General features: G+C 36.7%; 4 protein-coding genes across 9 annotated transcripts in view; 2 read left to right on the forward strand and 2 right to left on the reverse strand.

Moving 5' to 3' along the window:
- SNF4Agamma (SNF4/AMP-activated protein kinase gamma subunit) overlaps positions 1 to 21,229 on the forward strand; it is a 74,685-nt gene that overhangs the window by 8,910 nt on the left and 44,546 nt on the right. The gene's annotated exons all lie outside the window — the stretch shown is intronic.
- On the reverse strand, positions 1,091 to 3,187 carry cDIP (Common Dpr-interacting protein). Its single transcript, XM_089474553.1, has 2 exons — positions 1,818 to 3,187; positions 1,091 to 1,660 (listed from the first exon to the last, which is right to left on the reverse strand). The coding sequence occupies exons 1-2, from the start codon at positions 3,171 to 3,173 to the stop codon at positions 1,214 to 1,216; spliced, it is 1,803 nt and encodes a 600-aa protein (XP_089330679.1). The 5' UTR covers positions 3,174 to 3,187; the 3' UTR covers positions 1,091 to 1,213.
- Positions 9,473 to 10,978, forward strand: LOC149270389 (uncharacterized). Its single transcript, XM_089466610.1, is given in 2 exon segments — positions 9,473 to 10,784; positions 10,787 to 10,978. Coding segments are annotated over 2 exon segments (1,302 nt in total). The 5' UTR covers positions 9,473 to 9,656; the 3' UTR covers positions 10,961 to 10,978.
- On the reverse strand, positions 11,333 to 14,358 carry Snmp1 (Sensory neuron membrane protein 1). The gene is made up of 7 exons (XM_089466601.1): positions 14,091 to 14,358; positions 13,872 to 14,029; positions 13,650 to 13,797; positions 12,658 to 12,912; positions 12,020 to 12,526; positions 11,761 to 11,939; positions 11,333 to 11,701 (listed from the first exon to the last, which is right to left on the reverse strand). Exons 1-7 carry the CDS (start codon positions 14,199 to 14,201, stop codon positions 11,440 to 11,442), a joined length of 1,620 nt encoding a protein of 539 aa, XP_089322727.1. The 5' UTR covers positions 14,202 to 14,358; the 3' UTR covers positions 11,333 to 11,439.

Genomic DNA, 21,229 nt, shown 5'->3' on the forward strand with positions numbered 1-21,229 from the left:
CTCGTCAAAGCATATTTTTCATTTCTATTAGGTTTCGCCTCTCTTTTTGAGATCTTGTAAATATTATCTATATTGCATTGGCGTAATATTAGTAAAGCTCGAAACGGAAAACAGTTTTTTGTTTTGCTTTAAATGTATGTGGCTAATACAGAATGTTTACATATAACAGGCACGAGTTGTGCTTTTGTGTATGTGTGTGTATGCCAATTACCGTTAAATAGACAAACCATTATAAACAATTGTGTGATCGTATATAATAGTCACATGTTTATTTAAAGAAAAATAAAACATTTTCTGCCAATCTGATTAGATTTGTCGATCTCACTGCAAAGTCCCGCAAGAATAATATTATTTTTGTTCCGTGTTTGGCTTTTGCTTATCTACACAATTAGTATAATAATAACACAGCAGCTATTAAAATATTTAATAATTTGTATGCATATAAAATGGTATTTTATTTCTATATTTCAATATATTTAAATAAAAAGATTGAGAATGCCAAAGCAGAAAAAGCGCTAATACACAAATTGTGTTGATCTTTGCCTTAGTACTACTTAATTATTCACGGCCCTACAAGGCCCTCATAATGTTCATTTATTGTCTTAAACTGTTAACTGGTTTATTTTCGTCTCTTTTAGGTTAATGAACCCCTTGTTAAAGCCTTTTCGCTTGGCCCGTAAATCAATATTTCGGCTGTAAATATTTTGCTAAGCTTGTGAAAAATATTTGTAAACTGCCATCAAGCTACAAAATATGTGTGTAACGGCATGGAATATTCTTATTGTTTATTATGTATGTATATATACATATATTTTTTGTTTGCTCAATTGCGTCACAAGGTGACTCAAAATGGGGTCTTCAAGTCGAACAAACACGCGGAGTTCAGCACGACAAACAGCTGTGATTTATGGCATTGCCAGATTGAAAAAAAAACATGGGGAAAAGGGAATTTTCCATGATATATCAACACAAACGATTGTCGCATAAAATAGTTGCCTCACAGCATTGCCAGCCCAGATATGACAAATCAGACGCAAACAACTCTTTGACAATTCTTATCTTATATATGCCATATCAAACCCTTAATATCTCTTTTATAATTACAACTTTATTAACTATTACCGCAGATCGGCGAAATACAATTTGCAATTTTGAACGATATACTCCCATACATATTTTAATATATATATATATAGCAAAATGAATTTGAAATTCACATGGTAATTGTCATCTTGCTAAACAAAGTACTGTTTATATGCTCCAATTTTCGCATCTTGGCATTCAAAATTTTTAGTTGGGCAAAGACGCTATCGAACTTGCTCTCCATGTGCTGTACCACAGATTTGAATTCCTGGCGCAGTTTCTCCACTTCGCTGTCCTCTCTGTACTCCATACTAGCCGAAGAGGAGGAGTGGGAGGAGGAGGCGGACAGTGGCAAATCCGAATCGGACTCCACTTGCAGCTGCTCGCTTTCGGGCAGGCGATACATGCAGGCAATGCCATTAATATAGATGCCCGGAAACTTATCGTCCACTCTGTCCGGCACATAGGTAATGCCGTGCTCTTCTATAAGCATCTCCATTACCAGCTTCAGATTGTAGCAGTTCCAGTTGTTTGCGTGGATGAAGAAGTGCGTGAGCTGCGACAAATGCTGAAAGCTCTGTGAAATTGATTTAGAAATGTAATTAAATGGGAATATCAATCAAAGGTACAAAACTCTTGCATAAATATTTGATAGGAAAATTATTCCCATCTAACATTCGATGATATCTAAGAGCCTCTTTTATGTATGTTTATCTATCAATGGGTTTGCTTACCCTTGGATCAATGTCGCTGATCTTATTGACCGAAACGTTGAGCTTCCGCAATTGCGGCATGCCGCGTAGTACCGCATTTGGCAACTGCTCGAGACCCGTATTGCTCAGGTCCAATCTTTCCAATTTTGGAGTTTCCCATTCGCTGGGCAGTTCACGTAGGTTTGGATTGTTTGCCACATTCAGGCGTCGCAGTCGAGGCACTCGCGAGAGCGTTGCCAGCTGCACCAGCGAATTGTTGCGCAGCACCAGATCCTCCAGTGCCTCGGAGGCCGTGAAGTATAGCTCCTGCACTTGATTGTCGCCCAAATCGACATTGTTGACAACACCAAAGATATTCACTCGACGAAGCGAGCAATTGCTAGCCAGCAAGTAGCCCGAACTGAGGTTAAGCACGAGCACCTCCAATGGCTCATTGTGCGATACATCCAGTACGAGCAGCTTAGGTGCCGAGCTGAACGCGTATTCGCCCAGCTGGCGTAAGTGATTCCCCTGCAAAATGATTGTCTGAAGGCGTGCGTTTTTCGCTAGCAGGTCGTTGCTGATAGAGCGCAAGCGATTATTTGCGATCGTTAGGTGATGGAGCATTGATAGATCGGCAAAGAGACCTTCCGGCAGCTCCTCTAGCCGATTATCGTTCAAATCGAGGTGTCGCAACTGATGCAGGCCCTTGAACGTATCCGGATGCAGGCGGCTCAGCCGATTGTTGCTCAAAAATAAAAATTCCAGTCCAGTGGCATAGTTAAACACGTTCTCACCCAGCTCGCTAATGGCATTCTCGGAGAGCAACAGAATCTTCAGCTTGTCCGCAGCCAAGAAACACTCCCAGCTAACATGTTCAATGCGACAATGACGCATATCCAGCTCGCTCAGCAGCGGCAGCTCGTAGAACAGATGCAGCGGGAAGTTCACGAAGGTCGAGTTCTCCATGATGAGTGTGGCCAGAGGTTGTTTTTCTCCCAGCTCATAGGTGGCGCCATCTGACGCTATGCGCACCTGTGTGGACAACTCAAAGAAGGCCAACTCTTCCGGCTCTACAAAATTGAATCCTTTGCAGCGACCATTTCCCTGATGTATATCGCAATGCTCTTGCAGGCTCAAAACGTGCACCAAGCGCATCTTGTTAGTGTGTTCCGTTGAGGCTTCAGTCGTATCCTCAGTTGTGGTTTCTGTTGTGTCTGCTGGGTATTCCTCCGAGTACACTTGTAGCCCATCCTCATCTTCAGTTCTCGCCTGAACAGTGGTCAGTGACAGCAACAGCAACAAGATGAGGAACTGCGCTGCAATTCGAAGTGGGGCTCTCATGTCGTATGCGTGTTTCAAGCAACGCGTTTCACTGGCTACTGAAAATGCGATCATCGTCAATAACCAACAGCAGCAGCGGCAACAGCAACAGCAGCTTGGCATGCTAGCAAATTTAGTATAGCTACCGCATGCTCATCAGTTCTATATAATCATTTGTTCTATTCATGGTGTTTTGATTTTGCAAAATAAAACACAAAAATAACACAATTAAATACATATACATACATATATACAAATCTATATATGAACAAATTACTGAGAAAAGAAATTGTATTCACAGCGTGCAAGTCTCTGTTTTAATACTCTAACTCATAATACAGCGCATTATTATTTCCTATTAAATTCAATTACTTCGTTATGTATATCAGTTGTATGCTAACTAACCAACTCAAATTATATTAATGCTTCGCTGAACACAAAAGGAAATCTAGATTAAAGAAACGCTCACCAAGATCGGCAGTTCGACAACGTAATATTTATCAACAGTAAATTGTATGACTATTTATCATATATATAAACTAAACTAAACTTTCATTAACCAAACGTCATTGCACTCGTCTATGTCAACTGATTAAATACAATTTCAGATTATTTATTAAAGCTTTATCGTGGAAAGAAACACCGCAAACAGCTGTTGTTTGTCGTTCAATTTAACTAAGCTATGCGAAACTCTTTACAGCTAAACTTGTTATTATTATTGCTGTAGCAACAAGTTGAGAATCGAGTAGGGAAAAATAAGGAATACTTATAGGGAATACAAAATATGCTATGGATACTAGAGAATATACATTAAAGACAGAGAATGGAAAATAATAACTGTAGAATAGGGGCTGGAGGATAAAAGAATAATATTAAAAACATAGAAATATATACATATATATTATATATACATAGATATATATCGATCTTAAAAAATAGAGATAATAAAATAGTTAATGTAGAAAAGAGAATCAAGAACAGATAGCATATACCCAAAAGTCCTATCCATAAAGTTAATCAACTCATCCCAAGTTACTTAAATCTGTGTCATCTTTACTTTGATCTTTGATCCCTGATGTCGTTTAATAATAATATTAATAATTGTCCGAACAATTACCATTTTTTATTTCAACATTCCACTCATTATTTCATAAGTAAATTCTATGATTCATCTGTGTATTTATTATATATTTTTCTCACAGAAAAATAAATTATAATTTAACTTAATTTTCGTTCGCCCATCATTATTGTGACAAAGTTTATGACACATTTGATGTGCCATAATTCATTTAGGGCATTAAAAACGAAATATACAACAAAGTGTGGAAAAGCTCTATTATTGTGATTACATTTAGAAACTATATAATCTATTCTGTTGCCTCTGCTGCTGCTGCTGCTGCTGCTGTGGTTGTTGTTGTTGTCATCATTTTGACATATGTATAATAATTTCATTTTTGTTGTTGCATTATTTATTATGTTAAGCTTATATATTTTTTATATTGTATTTTGCTACCGCTAGCTAATTGAAGTCGCACATCCGTGCCGGCTCGAAATACCTTTTAATGCTATAACGCGGCTATTTATAATAGAAAATTGCCAGTTGGACTTTTCTGAAATATCCTTGTCCTGCCCCTGCCAGCACATTCTACATCATTGTCTCTGGACTTCCATACACTTGAGCTTTATATCAAATCGCTTCGAGAAATCTGTTCAAGTAGCCTATTACACTGTTTGATATAGCCTCACCTTATGGCCCACTTCGTTCGTGGCTATCCAGTTCTTATAAAAACCAGTAAAGTTAGTCGAACTGCTCGACTACGGATCCCTACCCTGAGTAAAGTATTTCATATTTTTCGGCTTTCAGCTTACACACGCCCACCACACGACGCACACCAGGCTAATACAACCTACATCACACCTACCCCACACCCACACACACACCACTACACAAAGAATTCATCATATACAGCTAACACATGGGGAGTGAGCGCTTCCTATAGAACTCAAGTTTAATACTTTTTTGTGGACGTACACTTCATGACTTTCAGATTTGATTATAAATGAAATTCAGTATTGCCAAGACAATCTCTAGATTTGAATAAATTTTACAAAGTGAGGTAGGGGGTGATTAAGGTGTTTAACAAAATCGAAATGTATATTGCATATAAGCCTACATTAAAATTTGGACACTCTAGCAATAAGGTGTAAAGAATATTTTATAACGGTTTCAGGTTTTTATCGATAAAAAGATCGGATGTTATCATTTTATAAAACTGATATGCGCGTCTGAATACGACATTTTAAAAAATTGCTCCTGCTCATATCTCTGCGCGCGTTCATACATACGTACGACGGCGACGAAGACGGACGACGGCACGACGACGACAGAGGCAGACGCGACAGACGACGGGCCAAATAACTCAGCTCGTCGCCTCAGTATCACTTGGGGTCTGCACGCCTCTTCTTGTTACATCATTAAAACCATTATACCTGATTTCCCATGAAAATGGTTCTAAATATATATATTACATAAATACTTGTACATTTATATATAGCTTTGTACTTTAGTATGTTCACCTTGCGTTTTCCGTTAAAAACAAATCATATTTGTTGGATTTTTTTTTTTTTTCAATCTGATAACACATACTTTAGCAGACAGCGGGACGATCACATTTACGGGCACTCGAGCAAACATTGTGAATACTGAAAAACTGAAAGAATGAGAGGGGTGTGTCAGAGTGGTTGATAGATAGTCCAAGTTGGAGCAAGATAAGCAGATTTAATTAGAGAATGCCTATTAGATAAATTAAGATTAGGGCTTGTTACATATGTAAATACATGGTCTACCTGATAATTTGCTTACATATTTATATTTGTTATAACTCGATCAAAGTTTTTGTTAGGCTAAGTTCATGAATCTCCTCTTGGCTCTAATCACTTATACGAGAATATGCCTACACATTCATATTTTCATCTGAAAAGTGTGATCAATTTTATCTGCAGCCAGAACTTTGATAGATAAAATAAGATAAGATAAAATTTGGCTACAAACTTATTTGCTTCTCAGAAAAGATTTCCATATTAGCTGGGTATTTCCACACAGATTTTATATTTTTATTTCTTTTAAAAGAAATGAATGGAGGTTTCCGGATGGGAACCGGTTCCATTTGGAAAATAATTGGAGCTCACGTATTTTTTGTTAAATTTTGTCTGTAGAAAATATTTCATTCGAGTCTCATATTTATGATGTTGAAAATTGTTTTAATAAGTGCTACTAATTAAATCAAATACTATGAATATTGCGTTATTAAAAATAAAATGAAATATTTTTCAACTCATATAAATAGCATGCGCACAATTTAATAAGAAACCATTCACACGTGTTTTAAGGGGAAAGAAATTTCACATGTTCAACAAATATGTCACAAGCCATCAAAATAGTTTGAAGGCCTCAGCCCTTAATATTATTTGTGAGCATAATTAAACGAACTAAATGTATAATAAAATTCATTTTTATAAAACATCTGGGATTCATTTCATAGAGCATTGCACCAACGACTTGATAAACAAATTTACGCCAAGCAATTTCACGGCTTGTTTTCTGCTGCTGATTTTTTGTTGTTTATTTATATAGTATGTATGTGGATTTGTATATTATTTGGCAAGTGTTCAAAAAGTTATGAGCGACAGTTGGCCAAAATGTAATCGTCTCTTGCCCTTTTAACCGGCATTATTGAATGCGGCCTACAGGTGTGAAATATATTCCTATTAATATATTTGCTTATAAGCAAAATAACGAAAATTCAATTTACACATGCAAACACATATGCATAAATGTGTATTTAGAATTAAAATGGCTAATTAACGGTCATAATTTATAAATTCTAGTCAAGAAGTAAAAACCAAAAGCAAATAAATATAAATTATAATGGCTTTTGTTAAACATGTTCGACCTGCTTTCCAGTCACTCAATTTGCCTTTAACAGTGCTCGACAAAATATAAACACCGGCTGCAAAATAAAACCCACCAAATACTAAACAAAGGCTAACTAAAGCTACAATTCAATTATATGCAAACAAATTTCAATCTAATTAACTTTTGGCAACAGTTTCCTGGCCAATACGCTAAGTCGCAAGCAAACAGAAATAAATAACGCAATTTGCATTTGTTCAATAAATTAAAAATATGTGATATGGAGTATAATATTTGTATATCTGTACATACATATTATACATGTATCTATCTGTATGTATTTCTAAGGCAAGTGTTTGTTTTAGTCAATTTGTAATTAGCGAGCGATCTATTTATTGTCAATTACTGTTTCAAATTCTTGTCGTAGACGCACACGCACACACATACAGCTATACATATGTACACACATACATACGCACAATTGTGCTTATGTATATATATTCTTTTATGTATATAGATAAGATATAGATATAGCATTTTGCCTTCTTGTCTCTCAATTGAAACGGCATGACTTCGTTTAGCGATACAATTCTTTATTTTTGTCGTTCTTTCAATTCAATTTGCCTCCAATTACTTTGCATCGCAGCACAACAATCCAGCATAAGCCCCTCGGACTACCAGCCAGAAGCCTTCTCTCTCTCTCTCCACTCACACACACAGATTCGATGGGACTTTGTGCTCGAGTGAGAAATTGTTTGTTGCGTTTAATTTAAATCAAATTTTCCTTAATAGTTTTGCTGTCCAAACAAGTGCGTACATAAATGTAGTTCGCCTGTGTATATTATACTATATATACTATATGGTCAACTGACAAACAATCAATCAGTCGGTTGACTCAGTAAACGCTTCTGACGTTTTATGGCGCCTGCAAATATGGAAACAATAGTCTATTGAGCCCCATCGTCAAGTTTACGATCATGTGCGAAAATGTGTGACAAAATCGAGTTCCATTTTGGACATTGACGTAGTTCTGCAATGGGCGACTGGCAATATCCAAATGGAACGAAAAAATCATTAGCACAAACTGTGCATCAACTATATATACTCATAAAAAATAAGATCGATAATAATTGATGTCGTAAAAAAAAAATTACAATTAATATTCAAAAAACATATTTGAGTTTATCTATAGAATTATATTGGCAAATATACTTCAAAAGATAGCGACAGCTGCTATTTATTATTTTGTTATTAACTAGAAGAAAGTAGATAGCAAATCGATTGATTTATGTATATAAATTGATATCGATTGTCGACATGTATATCGATTTCTGGGGCACACACAGCTTTACACTTTAATCATTAATTATAATTTCCAAGGAAAATACAACTGTTTGAGTTACTATCATAATATTCGCCCTTTGTTGAGGCAACTCCTTCACAAATCCCCATATCAGTGAGAGGGCTGGCTTATCGCCCAGTTGCCATGCTAATCGTTGAACTTGGCCCACATATAGCCACACCCCACGCACAATTATACATGTATTATATTTATTGCAACAGCTGATATGCCAATTGTCGTAAACTGAAGCAGCACAACTCAATTTAACATTGTTTATGCATGTTTCTGGAATTGGGCGCTCAGAACGTGCTTATCGCAAATTGTGTCCGAATATTATTATTGTACAGAGAGAGAACTTAACGTCGCGAATATTCATATTGAGCAACACAAGCAGGCGGGCGGTTTTTTTTTTTTTTTCAAGTCAAATAGCAAACACGAAAAACATCTAAAAGTATTAGTTTATTTATCTCGAACGAAACATGAATACACTTTATATGTTTGCCTTTAGAGTTGACTATAAACCAAAACAAATATATGCATGTGATTAGCTCTAGGAAAAGTTAAGTGCCTGTCGAACTATTACTTCTGAAACATTGCAATTCAATTTTAAACTCAACCTTATGCCATAATTAGAAAAAGGTTCACTAGGTATTAGAGTGGATATATTTAAATAAACCAGCGATAGCAGAGGACCATAGATATAGAATAAGAAAAGTATTATCCTATTGATAATTATTTTGATTATACAAAACAATAATAAAAATAAAATTAAGTTGTGTATTATATATAAAATTATAATAAATATTATTTCGCTAAAAAATGAAGAATATTCTAGAAAATGTTTCTCCTGTTTGTTCAGGTATAAATTTTATAATTTTGTAGTATTTCGAATTGTGAGTGTATATGAACTAATATACTATAATACTATATAACATAGATACTATATAATATAGACTTTTACAATAGTAAAACTGTAAACAATTTTACTGTCTCAGCAGTAAAATAGACATAAATTTTAAAATATTAATTTACAGAAATCTAAAAAAAAAAATAACAACTTTTTTCTGTTTAGCTACGATAGTTATTTGTTATTTGTTGTTTACTAATTCCTTCACTCCAAGCGAAATATTCTTAATTGAATAGTCCAAAAGCTCTATTCTTAGTTGGTGGTTATACCTGTTTTTGGCTAGACTATGGCTTGGCTTTGATAGAATGCCGACTGTCTCGTACGTAGTGGACCTTTAAAAAGGCGGATCTCGCCACTGACACATTTCAGTTGCGGAAGTGCAAGTCTAGCGAGGAGATGTCGGTTCTATTTTATCTATGTCTGTTGTGGCTGCTGTGTAACAGCTGTTTGGCGATGCCAAGGCAAGTGTCAGTGACTAGCATCAAATGTAAAGGGTATCTGTGTGAGAAGCTTAACTATCCAGAAGCCTCGGAAGTGGCATATTTCACAGCAGAAATCACTAAAGAACTGGATAACCAGACGACTTTAGTGTTGCGTAATTCTCATTTGAATCGATTGCCTTTGAATGTGTTTCGCACACTGGGCAAACTGGAGCACTTGGACGTTCAAGGCTGTCAAGTGCAACATGTGGCAGCCGAATGCTTTGAGAGTGCTACCAAATTGAAGACATTGCAACTTGCTGGCAATCTAATACCCAAACTTGATGCAGCAAACTTTGCTTTGGCCACTGAGCTGGAGGAATTGAATATGGCTGATAATCGATTGGATAATTTGCCTACCAGAGCATTTGCTGGCCTGCACAAGCTCAGGCAGCTCTGGCTGCAAGACAATCAACTGCAACAACTGCCAGCTGGTATTTTCACAGATCTGCAGCAGCTGCAGCAGCTCAATCTGGACAACAATCAGCTAACCGAGCTGCCCGAGGAACTGTGTGCCGAACAGGCTCAGCTTCAGCAATTCTCAGCGCGTGGCAATCGACTAAAACGGATCGCAGCTAACGCTTTTACTTCTGTGCAGCGTCTGATAATCTCGGACAATCCGCAACTGCATCGATTGCATCTCGCTGGTCACATACGTGAGCTCCAGGCCGATAACTGTCCATTGCAGAGCCTGCAGCTAGATCAAGCCGAACAGCTCGAGCAGCTGCTGCTCAGCAATACTCGTCTGCAGAGCTTGGAGTTCCTGCACAATGCCAGCAGCCTCCTGGACCTGGACCTGACGGGCCTCGATCAGCTGCCAGCCATACCCGATCCGTGGCCTGCACAGCAATTGAAGCGCTTGAGCATATCCTATGCCAACGACTCTAACTGGCCCGATCAGATCTTAAAGCAGTTGCCAGAGCTAAAGGTGCTAGATGTGTGGCACAATCAACAGCGAGAGATTTATATAAAGGATGACTTTGGTCCCCTCAATAGTCACTACATAGATAATACAGACTCTTTATGCAGACAATTGGAGCAGCTTCGATGGGCGATGCGACATTACTTAAGCACATAACCATATTCGATAACGAAGTTGATAACCAAGAGGCGTACTCCACGCAATGTCCGGGTGTTCAAGTGACACAAGCAGAGGAACTGATCTGGTTCGAAGATGATGCCGATAGCCTAACAGTAGCTTTGATCAATAAATATTGTTAATCAAAATCCTGACTCAAAGGGAACCCTTTATTGCTATCGCAGTTTCAAGTGTGGCATAGTCATATATTTTGTATCTAGATCAGTTCTTTGAGCTTAGATCATTTCGCTTCGTTTCGCTTCGATCATCAACTTCGCATTGGCTCTAATGGGTACAGTTACTGCGTTCGTTGATCGCTTTGCCGTTGCAGCTATCGTTGCACATTATTGGTGTCATGAGAGTGCACAAATGTTGTCATTCATCTCGTGTCTGGGCTTTGGTGATCAGCGATCGACGATCAACGAAGATCGTTGGCGATCATTGAAGACGTTTGTCAAGTGCAGTCATCTAGGCCTGAACCAGTTTGACGGCTCACGGCTCAACTGAACAGCTGATTGGTCTTTGCCATATTTATTAGCGCGTGCTTATTGGACTACAGGTGCTTGCAACTACAAATATACGAAAACAATAACGACAGCTATTTCGATGATGTGAGTCTCGGTTAGTAGCGCGCCCTCTGCTCCACTTTCGGATTGGAGAGATTAACGCCTGGTATGGGCACAGCTACTGGCGAGGTTGGCTGTTGTTCTTGCTTCTCGGGTCTCGGCTGGTTGGCCACCTTATTCGTATCCTTGATGATCTTGGGCGGCAGGGTTATATCCAGCGTATCCGATTTCTGATAGAACAAATAGCCAGCAGACATCATGCCAACTAAGGCCAGAGTGATTAGGGTCCAGCGTAGGGCGGAGTTGATTTTGAGGCCACTGTGCATACAAATTTCACTATTAGATCCGCTTCTCAAACTCCACTTTGGAATACTCACAGAAATAGCGTGTATTTGACCAAGTTGGTGTAGGTTTTGTTCAGATGCACGCCCTCCTCAATCCAGAACAAGGGCATGATAAGCTTTCGCAGGTGTTTCATTTGTTCAATGCCTCCGACGGGCTCCACATCCAGATTAAACTGCAAACGCTTAGCGGCCTGAAATGGTGTGCCCGACATCTATAGAGACAGAATTAAGAATTAAATGGAATTAAATGGAGGCATAATATCCCATCTCATTTCAAAAGCTTCTCACATACCAGCTCAAAGTCTATATAAACAGCATGATCCTTCTCGTTGGGATGGAGCCCATCAACATCTTGAATCAGCTTGGGATCGCCTTTATAGAAATGCGGCATGGAGGCCATGAGGGGACCGCCCACACAAGGCGACAGATCCATGGTGCCTTTGGGCGGGCAAGTGGACAAGTCCTCGGGATCCTTGCAGAAACAATGCAGCTTCTCATCCGCACTAATATCGCCCAAGTCTAGGGTATACCTGAGTGAGGGCATGCCATGGTATGACGACTTACGTTGATAGACAGCGCCCAGTGATCGACAGATGTCCGGCGTAAAGGCCCAGAGGCCCTGTTCGCGCTTCATGCCCGGCGCAAAGACTGTCGAATCGGTGCCAATAAACTGATTGCACTCGTCGCCCGGCCAGACGTCCAATTCCGGCTCATTGGCGAATTTGACGACCTGGCCCAGTTTTTTATTGTTCTTGACGCCGCGACAGACTGTAAAACGTCCGCCATCTGTGTGATTGGCCTGCAAAGAGATCGAAATATGAACTAAGAACAGAAAACGACAAAGTTCAACAGATTATAGAGTCGACAACAAGTAAATGTAATTTTGATCAGACTAGAAAATAGTTTAGCTTAGCTGAGAGTATAGCTTACCTGACCCAAGAAAGAGAATAGAAAATGCGTCCCGTTGACCTGCTTGGCCTGCTTCACCTCGCCCGTGTAGAAAACCGTGCACAGTGCCTTGGCTGCAAATTCCTCCGATGAGCAGTCGACGCTGATGCCACGGAAAAACAAATCCATAAACTTGGCGCTGATAAAAGCATTTGCATCCGGAAAGACAATTGACAGCGCCTTGGCAACCAGCTCCATCATCGCCGCTCGCTCACGTTGCACATTGATTCCAGCGGGCTGTCGAAATTGGGTACGATTGAGATCGAGTGTAGGAGACAGGCCTGAGCAGTCGCGACTTCTACGGCTACATTGATAAATCGTCAGCTAATTGCAACTCATTTACAATTTACAAAAGCAACAGCGACTCGGTCGCTGAAGCGCCTAGACGTTGTCATAAAGACATATCGCACTGGAATGCTTGATTAGTATAAGTCTTCTTCTTTTTTTGCTTTTTTTTTGCAAACTGCTGTCTAATTTTATTTTTTTACAGCGATAGGTTAATTTCGAATCGCTGGGAAATTTAAGTTAAGTGATTTGCATAATTTACAAGGCTTTTGTAACTTAACAATAGATTACGTATTCTCTTTAAGTGGTAGCTCTATTGTCATCTCATTAGTATTTAAAAATTTTTTCAAATTTGAACAGTTCTATGTCCAAGCTTATTTCCCATTTCCCAATTAGTCTGATTTGAGACTTAAGCTTTGAGAACTCGAAATTTAAGGGCAACAAAGACAATAATTCTATAACTAAAAGTATTCATACAGAGATTTAGGTAGAGTGTAAATTAAATTAAACGAACATGTTTTATATATATATGTAAATTTAAATATCTATATACCGATAATTGTATTCTGAAATTTAACAACTGATAGGCACTTTGTTTTTTTTTTTTTTTTTTTTTTTTTTTTTTTAATTTTAATAAAATATTTTTGTATATTATTCGGCGACTTTGTATCCTCACTACACTTACATACCTGCAACAATGGATGTGGCATTGTAATAATTTCCTCGCCCGTCAGTGGACTTGAGGCTTTTTCATTGAATATAAAGGTGTTGCGCATATTGTAGGATACGGTATCCTCGACGACATCGTCAACCAAATCATATTTATCCTTCCATTCACTGTGAGCACAAATTAATACAGGAAATTCATTATAATACAGGAAAAACCACATTATAATTCATATGCAACGCACTCGAAGACATACGGTCCGATCTCTTGGACGCGGGGCTTGCCGCCCATTGCAACCTCCTCAGGATTGGTTACATTGAAAACGTAGACATAGAAATGCAGGGGAAAGGGCGTTGCCGCCCATAGAGCACGAATATCTGTGCCCGGCTTAAGTGTGACTTGCTGTGAATGGAAGATACGAAAGCCGTGAACATATGGTTTTATTGATCTCGCACTCGCACACCTTCGATATCATAAACTTTAAGATCTGTGGAAATATAATCCATCCGAATATAATGGCGAAAACGAATATGCCAGCTGATGCTGTTAACAGTTTCAAGCGATTCATTAACATCTTGTTGATTAGATTAATAATATATTTAAAATGTATTTGAAAATTTATCTTGGCCAAGAATTTCTATTACGATGCTACCCGTTCGCAGTTGCCGCACTACTGAAAACTGAAAACAATTGATTCGAATCGGCCAACGTTCGACTAAGGTCTGAAGTCAGTCTCTGAAAGGCTTACGTGCGAATTTCGCTCTAAACGCATATGGCAACAGTTGCTATAAACCCGCCTCCCCCAAACAGCTGCCTATTCAATTATATTTATATTGCTTTGGTGCTGCAAAAACAATCGGAGAATTAAATAGTTATCGTATAAGGCATATGTGAGAACACTGCAAGCTGCATACGGCATCCCCTTATAGCACCCATCCACACTCTTCTTCAAATCGACCTCAGAATAATCGGAGAACAAAATTGCATTAGGTCGGAAATCAATAATTATTCCCATTGAATATAGCTATGATTGTGCATTATTGTTTGTTAAAAGTTTTTGAGATTTGTGGGAATTTCAAAAAGCGAAATTTTCTATTTTATATAGATATCATAGTGTTAATATTATAATGATCTTTTACGATTAATCTCTCTATGTATAAGCAAAAACTTTTTCAATTACTTATTGTGGATTATATTTTCTTCTCTATTTATTCATATCGTTCTTTTTTTATTACTTTCACCTATTCCATCCTTAATAAGAAACTATATTTTACTATCAAATTTACATTATGAGTCTATACTAGAACACACAAACTTTCATTAAAGTAAATTAAACTGTATCAAATTGCAGAGAGCCATATTACATTCCATCCCATTCCATTTCCAATCATATATTATTATTGCAATCATATATTACATTACATTAGTTAATAAATCTGTCTATAATATCATACTCTACTGGCTATTAGAGTCTCAGTTTACCATATCGAAGTGGATATCATACCATATTATAGCTAGTATATCTATTCTACTTTAGATCTATATAAAGGGCATATACAAGTCGCATATTTGCAGTGGCTCAACTGGTTAGTTAGATATATGTATATATACATATATCCAACAAAATCTCTGCTGTAGTTTAACCGGTTCATATGTCGCATCTTCAAATTTGTATAAGCCCCAATAAATAGTGCTTAAGTATAAAAAAATTAAAAATTTTACCAATGGGTATTTTACGAAATGATCTAGTCCAAAAAGTAAAAATAAATAAAAAACAGTTGAATGTATCCATAAAATCGAAGCGAATTTTATAAATATAACTTGCAATTGAGGCATCGGCGGCAAACAATAATAATTACGATAACGATAACGAGGGCCACGGGCCAAAAGTGGCAGCTAGACGGGCTATAATCGAGGCCCACTCGTGCGTAACGCTTGCCAATTTATATATCTATGAATATATATAAATATATATGTAATATATATTCATATATCGGGTACACGGACTCTTTTCAGATATATAGCGATTGTTATTGTGCGCTTTTTTAATTTTTTAGTTTTAGTACTCGATCTACGTGGGACAAGGTGAATAAAATATAAACGCAATTGACATTTGAAATTATGGAAATTGCATTGACCTGTGCAACACCTGGCCAATATTCCATAATTATAACACGCTTTACTCTTGACCCAACAAATATCGATACGCCAATTGAATAATTAGCAGTCGGGCTGGCTCTTATAGCCCAAGTGTCGGCAATGCCATCAATGACATCAAAGCAACGGCAAATCTCCTTAAATATTAATGGATAATAATGGCTGCAAATGTCATTTACCAATCTAATTGAGCTTTCCATTTAGGCGTAATTAACTAATCAAAGGACAATTTTAAATGAGCAAAATTAAATGTTGTCTGCATGAATGTTAAAGTTTTTCCATTAAGATACAAACTTGAGTTTGGTCTTTATATTTCATTTAAAAAACTTGACAAGTCTTTCATAAACAATATCATGAAGCGTTATGAAAGCGTCGATTACGTGCTTATTCTCAGCTGTTGCGCGATTATATTATTTGTGTTGTTCAAAATTTTTAAAGCTTAACTTTACTAGAATTGGTTAAATAAAAATATTTCAAAAAGAAAATGTTTTTATATTCTACTTTATTTAAAATTCTGGCAGTTTTTTAATCAATTAATACCAAGTACAAATTATTACTTATTTTCATTAGTTTGCTGTACTTCAATCCTCACACCATATCTTTATGCTAAGAGTATTGCAAATGAAGGAAGGTGTGGCTAACTCTATTTTGGACTAGATTATGGATTAACAGCTCTTCTTATATGCACATTTACATAGATGCAAGCCACAATGCTCTGACATAGTTCAAGAGATAGCACTTCGATAGATCATGTGACAGAGCTCGATTTCAAGTAACAATTGAAGAGATTACTCTTATGAGTAACAAGTTCTCAGTCCACTCAAACTCAATCAAACGTCCAAATTGTCCGCCTTGTCCTCACTTGTTACATTTACTTCCCTCTAAATGTTCGCCATTTTGCAGCAATTATTGGAACGTTTTTCAGAGCTCGACTCAGTTGAGCGCACGCTGATGCAAACTGATATACAGTTTTGTTACTTCTACACGCTGTCTCATATACATGTACATATATACATACATATGTATGTATAATATATCATAGATTTGCTCGTCGTAGCTGGGTGGGTTTTTTTTTTTAGGTTAGCAGTTAAATTGTCGCTGGGCGCGACATAAACAGAAATCGAAACTGCATTAAGCATGAAAACGATAGCGAAAATGAAACCCAAACAATGGCAAAAACTAAACACGTGACGCTGACGTCGATCCAACGCAAGAGAGATAGATAGAGCGAGATAGATAGATAGAGAGCGAGAGAGAGAGAGGGAGGGCTTCAAATGCCTTTTAAAGTGACACAGAAAAACGAGTTGAGCGAACCAAAACACAAACAGCAAAAAATATCTAAATACTCGTAAATGCGCTTGACAACCCAACCAAAGTTAATGCCAAACTCTCAGTCTCAGACTCAGACCCCGATACGACCTCTAAATTGGCTTGTGCATTTCAGCTGAGCAAATCATTATTTTTCAGTCAATTACTGAACGGCGCTGCATTCAATACTTAGTGCCATTTAAACTTAAGAAACATATTTACTAATTATTAAAAAAATTCTACTATATACTGTATATTTTATGATGCCATCAACAATGTGGTTTTATACATAACATATTTATCTTTATGTTTCTTAGTTGAAACTTATTCAACTATTTGTGTCTTTTCAAATCTTTACACTCTGAAATTCACTAAGAAATATTTATATAATTTATAATAATACAAAATATGCGTGTTTTTTGTTTGATCTGAACTGAAGTTGAAATATGGAAGTGAGCTGATATTTATGGTCCCAACCATTACATACATACATCACATATCGAAGCCGTTTAGATCTTTCAGAGATTGCACGAAACCAGTCACACAAGATAATAAATATATACTAAAATAACAATTCCTTTGAAGTAGAAAATAATTTAGGGAAAACAAATAGACTGCGCTGACTGCGCTATATTCAATACATATTATTGCAGAGTAGCTGCAACAAAATAAATAAATAAAATAAATTGGCTATAAATTAATCAGAACTCACACCTTGGCATTTCTATATGCAGAGGCATTAACACATTTAAGGAAAAATACCTGCTGGAGATGACAAAAATAAAAAGCATTAAGAAGAATATAATTTAAATATTTTTATTTATTCAATCTTCACGTAGATATGTAGATATACTAAAGTCTAATTTTCCTAATGCTCTGCTCATACTTTGCTCATTTGGAAGCATGCTAATTATAATTATAATAATTATGTAGAGATCGGTTTGATTTGAGAACTCGGCCAGCTGGCATTCCATTTGATTAGCTCTTACGTGGCTCCCTTAGCTCAGCTGTCGGCACTTTTATGCCAATTAACGATCATCTAGCAAATTGCCAACATCCACGCCCACTAATTTTTGCATCGCTCTGCTAATTTCAACATATATTAATTAATGAATTTACAAAGATATCTCTTTGTAACTCTCGCAGTTTGTGTAAACGATATTGGCACGCCCTGTTTAGCATTTTGAACTTGATTGCTTCAGCTATTCTGTTTCGTGTGGCAATCGTTAATTGATTAGTTTCTGTGGCCACCAGCATCTGGAGACATTTGCTCTCAATTCCCATGAATCACTCATTCGAACTGTCGCTCGCTCACGTGCTGTACTCAGAGCTTCTCGGCGATTGCATAAGCCTTCGTTAGCTGAAAGTCTTACATCATTTGCACACACAGCCCACTCATGGCTCCAAAGCCAACTGCTTATATACATACATACATGTTTTAAATTATTCTATTTACATGGCATTCAAATTAATAGATCATCGATCATAGCCAGTTTTGCAACAGCTTTAGAGCTCATCTTTTTCCATTAAATATTTATTTGCATTTTATTTTGTGTTTGTTTAATGAAACTTTAAAAATTATTCGAATGCCATTTTTAATTATTTGTTGTTCTTCTCGGTTCGAGAATTATTTTAATTACGTGACTGCAATAATTTAATGTCAGCATTCGAAATATTTGTAATTACATACATATACACATTCATAGCCTTTGCAATTGAGCTGAAATAGTTTGTAACACGAAGACGAGACTACGAGGCAGCAAACAAAAGGTCGGCGAACACGTACAGCAGGGGTGTTCCCTATATTTGTTTGCATTGCAATCTTTATTCATTATTTAATTCAAATTCGAGCTCTTACTTGAATTTGTATACTTTAAGCAGGCTTAAATGCAAAAAAGTCGCCAACTTGTCTGGCCGTTTGCCAATCTCTGGCTTAGTATATATGTATATGACCCTCTCTAGATGCGCGTCATTGATTAATAGTTAATGGCAACTAGTTGAAAGCGGTTACATGACGTTCGATTTGCCAGCAATTATTTGTGGCTGTTGCAATTGTTAATGGCATGTAATTAAAAGACAGCAACAGCTGTCCGCCATATACTATATACTATATATACAGACTGGCTCTTAGAGATGTGTTCAATTGGTTTACTTGACAATATGCGTGCTAGAAACAAAAGTTGATTTCCCCTACAGCTTTCAATTATATTTGATATATTTGGTAAATGGATTTTTTTTCGGGGGCTGACTAGTATGACTAGGTAAATGGAAGTACTAAAAAGAGAAAGTATATTACATATGGAGTAATATGTTTTTATTTTAATTTTAAATAAATTTCTATTAAGCTCTTAAGCTGAAATAGATTAAATATTTAGATTTCTATGCCACACTATAAATACAAGCTTCGATATAAAATACTGAATCGTGTTTTCTCACGACACGCGCTCAGCTCAAATGAAAACGAAAAATTGTTACTGAGCGATTCGGTTTCAGATGAAATAGCATTACGATTTCCACATAATTCGTATGTATGTGTCCGTATCTATCTCTCTCTCTCTCTTCTCTTTTCCTCTCTCCATCTCTCTCTCTCTCTCTTTGTATGTGTTTATAGTTGTTTGTGCACAATTAGCATCGTTCGGCATTTTGGAAAAGCATCTGACGCATAGCCGCCGTTCGAGCGTTATGCTTAAATTATTCAGTTTAATCGACATCTACTTGAGTCATGCCGCCCCGCCCGACCGCAAAATATGTTTTATAAAATACCACAAAACTTGAATAAATGATGCTCCCCTGCGCCTGCTTTGCCCCTATCCTACCCTACCTGCCTGCGCCTGCCCCTGTGAAAGGAATACATATCTAATTGCTATTAATTGTCGGTTGTATCGCTTGCATTTATTTTGCTCGATTGCGGTTTGGTTTTTAGCTATGCAAAATGTCACGCCCCAATGCTTAGACCTCATATTATATTGAATTGCAGTGCAGCTATTCGAATGAACTTGTATCTTTTTGCCGACTTGACAGCAGTCAACTGGTGGGCATCCTTTGTAAATAGATTATGAATAAATCATGATCTAGCAATGACAAATGCTATTTTGTTGAGTTTCTAAAATATTTGTGTTTAGGTATGATGGATTCTCAGTGAATGAATTATAATGTTAGGCTGTAAAAAAATGATATTTCTATAAAGTAATGTCATGTCAATGGAAACAACTCTTGAAGCTTCTTCGTATTGTTAGTTAAAGTTTACCTCAGCTTTATCTATTAATGCTTACATACCAAAAATTAGCAAAAATCATATTTACAATAATTGCAAGAAATGCAGGAAATTTTCTGAACAATATATTTATATATATTCTGAACAATATATATTAAACCAATGTTTAATTTTCTTTAAATTTAAATTAAACTTAAAATTATTATATTTTAATTATTATATTTTTATAGATCTCTCGATCTATAGCTATAGGGATATTTTCTGCAATTATAAAACTCAAAATGTTTTTCCAGTTCCTTCATTTTAACGACAACTTCTGACTCATTGTTGTTTATTTTCTTTCATTTATGTTTTACTTTTGTTTATATACTTTGGGTTTCGGTTTTTGGAACAGCCAAAGGTGCGCAAAATATATTTATGTACATATGTATGTACATATGTAAGCTTCAAAATATATGTATATGTTTGCCATATGTTAGCATTTTCTTGTTCTTGTTGTTCCTTTGTTGCTGTCTTGTTATTCTTCTGTGTCCCTCTCACTCTCTTTTTCGCTCTCGCACTCTCTCTCAGTTATTTCTATTTTATTTTTCTCGTTTTGACGACGCGTAAATAATTGAATTAGCTTTGTTAGCGCTTTGTTTTGCTCTTTCAGCCCATACGCAAATATGTATATGCACAGCAATATTTGTTGTTGCTGTCTGCGTTTTGTATTATTTCTTTTCTTTTGGGTTTTTTTGCTGCTTCTGTTTGGATTGTGTGTTAAATAGCTCGACTCGAACTGGCCGCAAAAAAGCAATCCAAAACAAGATGAAAAAAAAAACAAAAAACAAAAACTGATACACAAATTGGCATTTTCCAAACGCTTTGCGTTATTGTTTGGCGACCTTCACCTCGTGCTACTAATTCTGCGCTTTCGTGAGGCT

Source organism: Drosophila arizonae, chromosome 2 (assembly GCF_054131065.1).
Source record: "Drosophila arizonae isolate 15081-1271.41 chromosome 2, UAZ_ARI_1.0, whole genome shotgun sequence".
Classification (NCBI taxonomy): domain Eukaryota; kingdom Metazoa; phylum Arthropoda; class Insecta; order Diptera; family Drosophilidae; genus Drosophila; species Drosophila arizonae.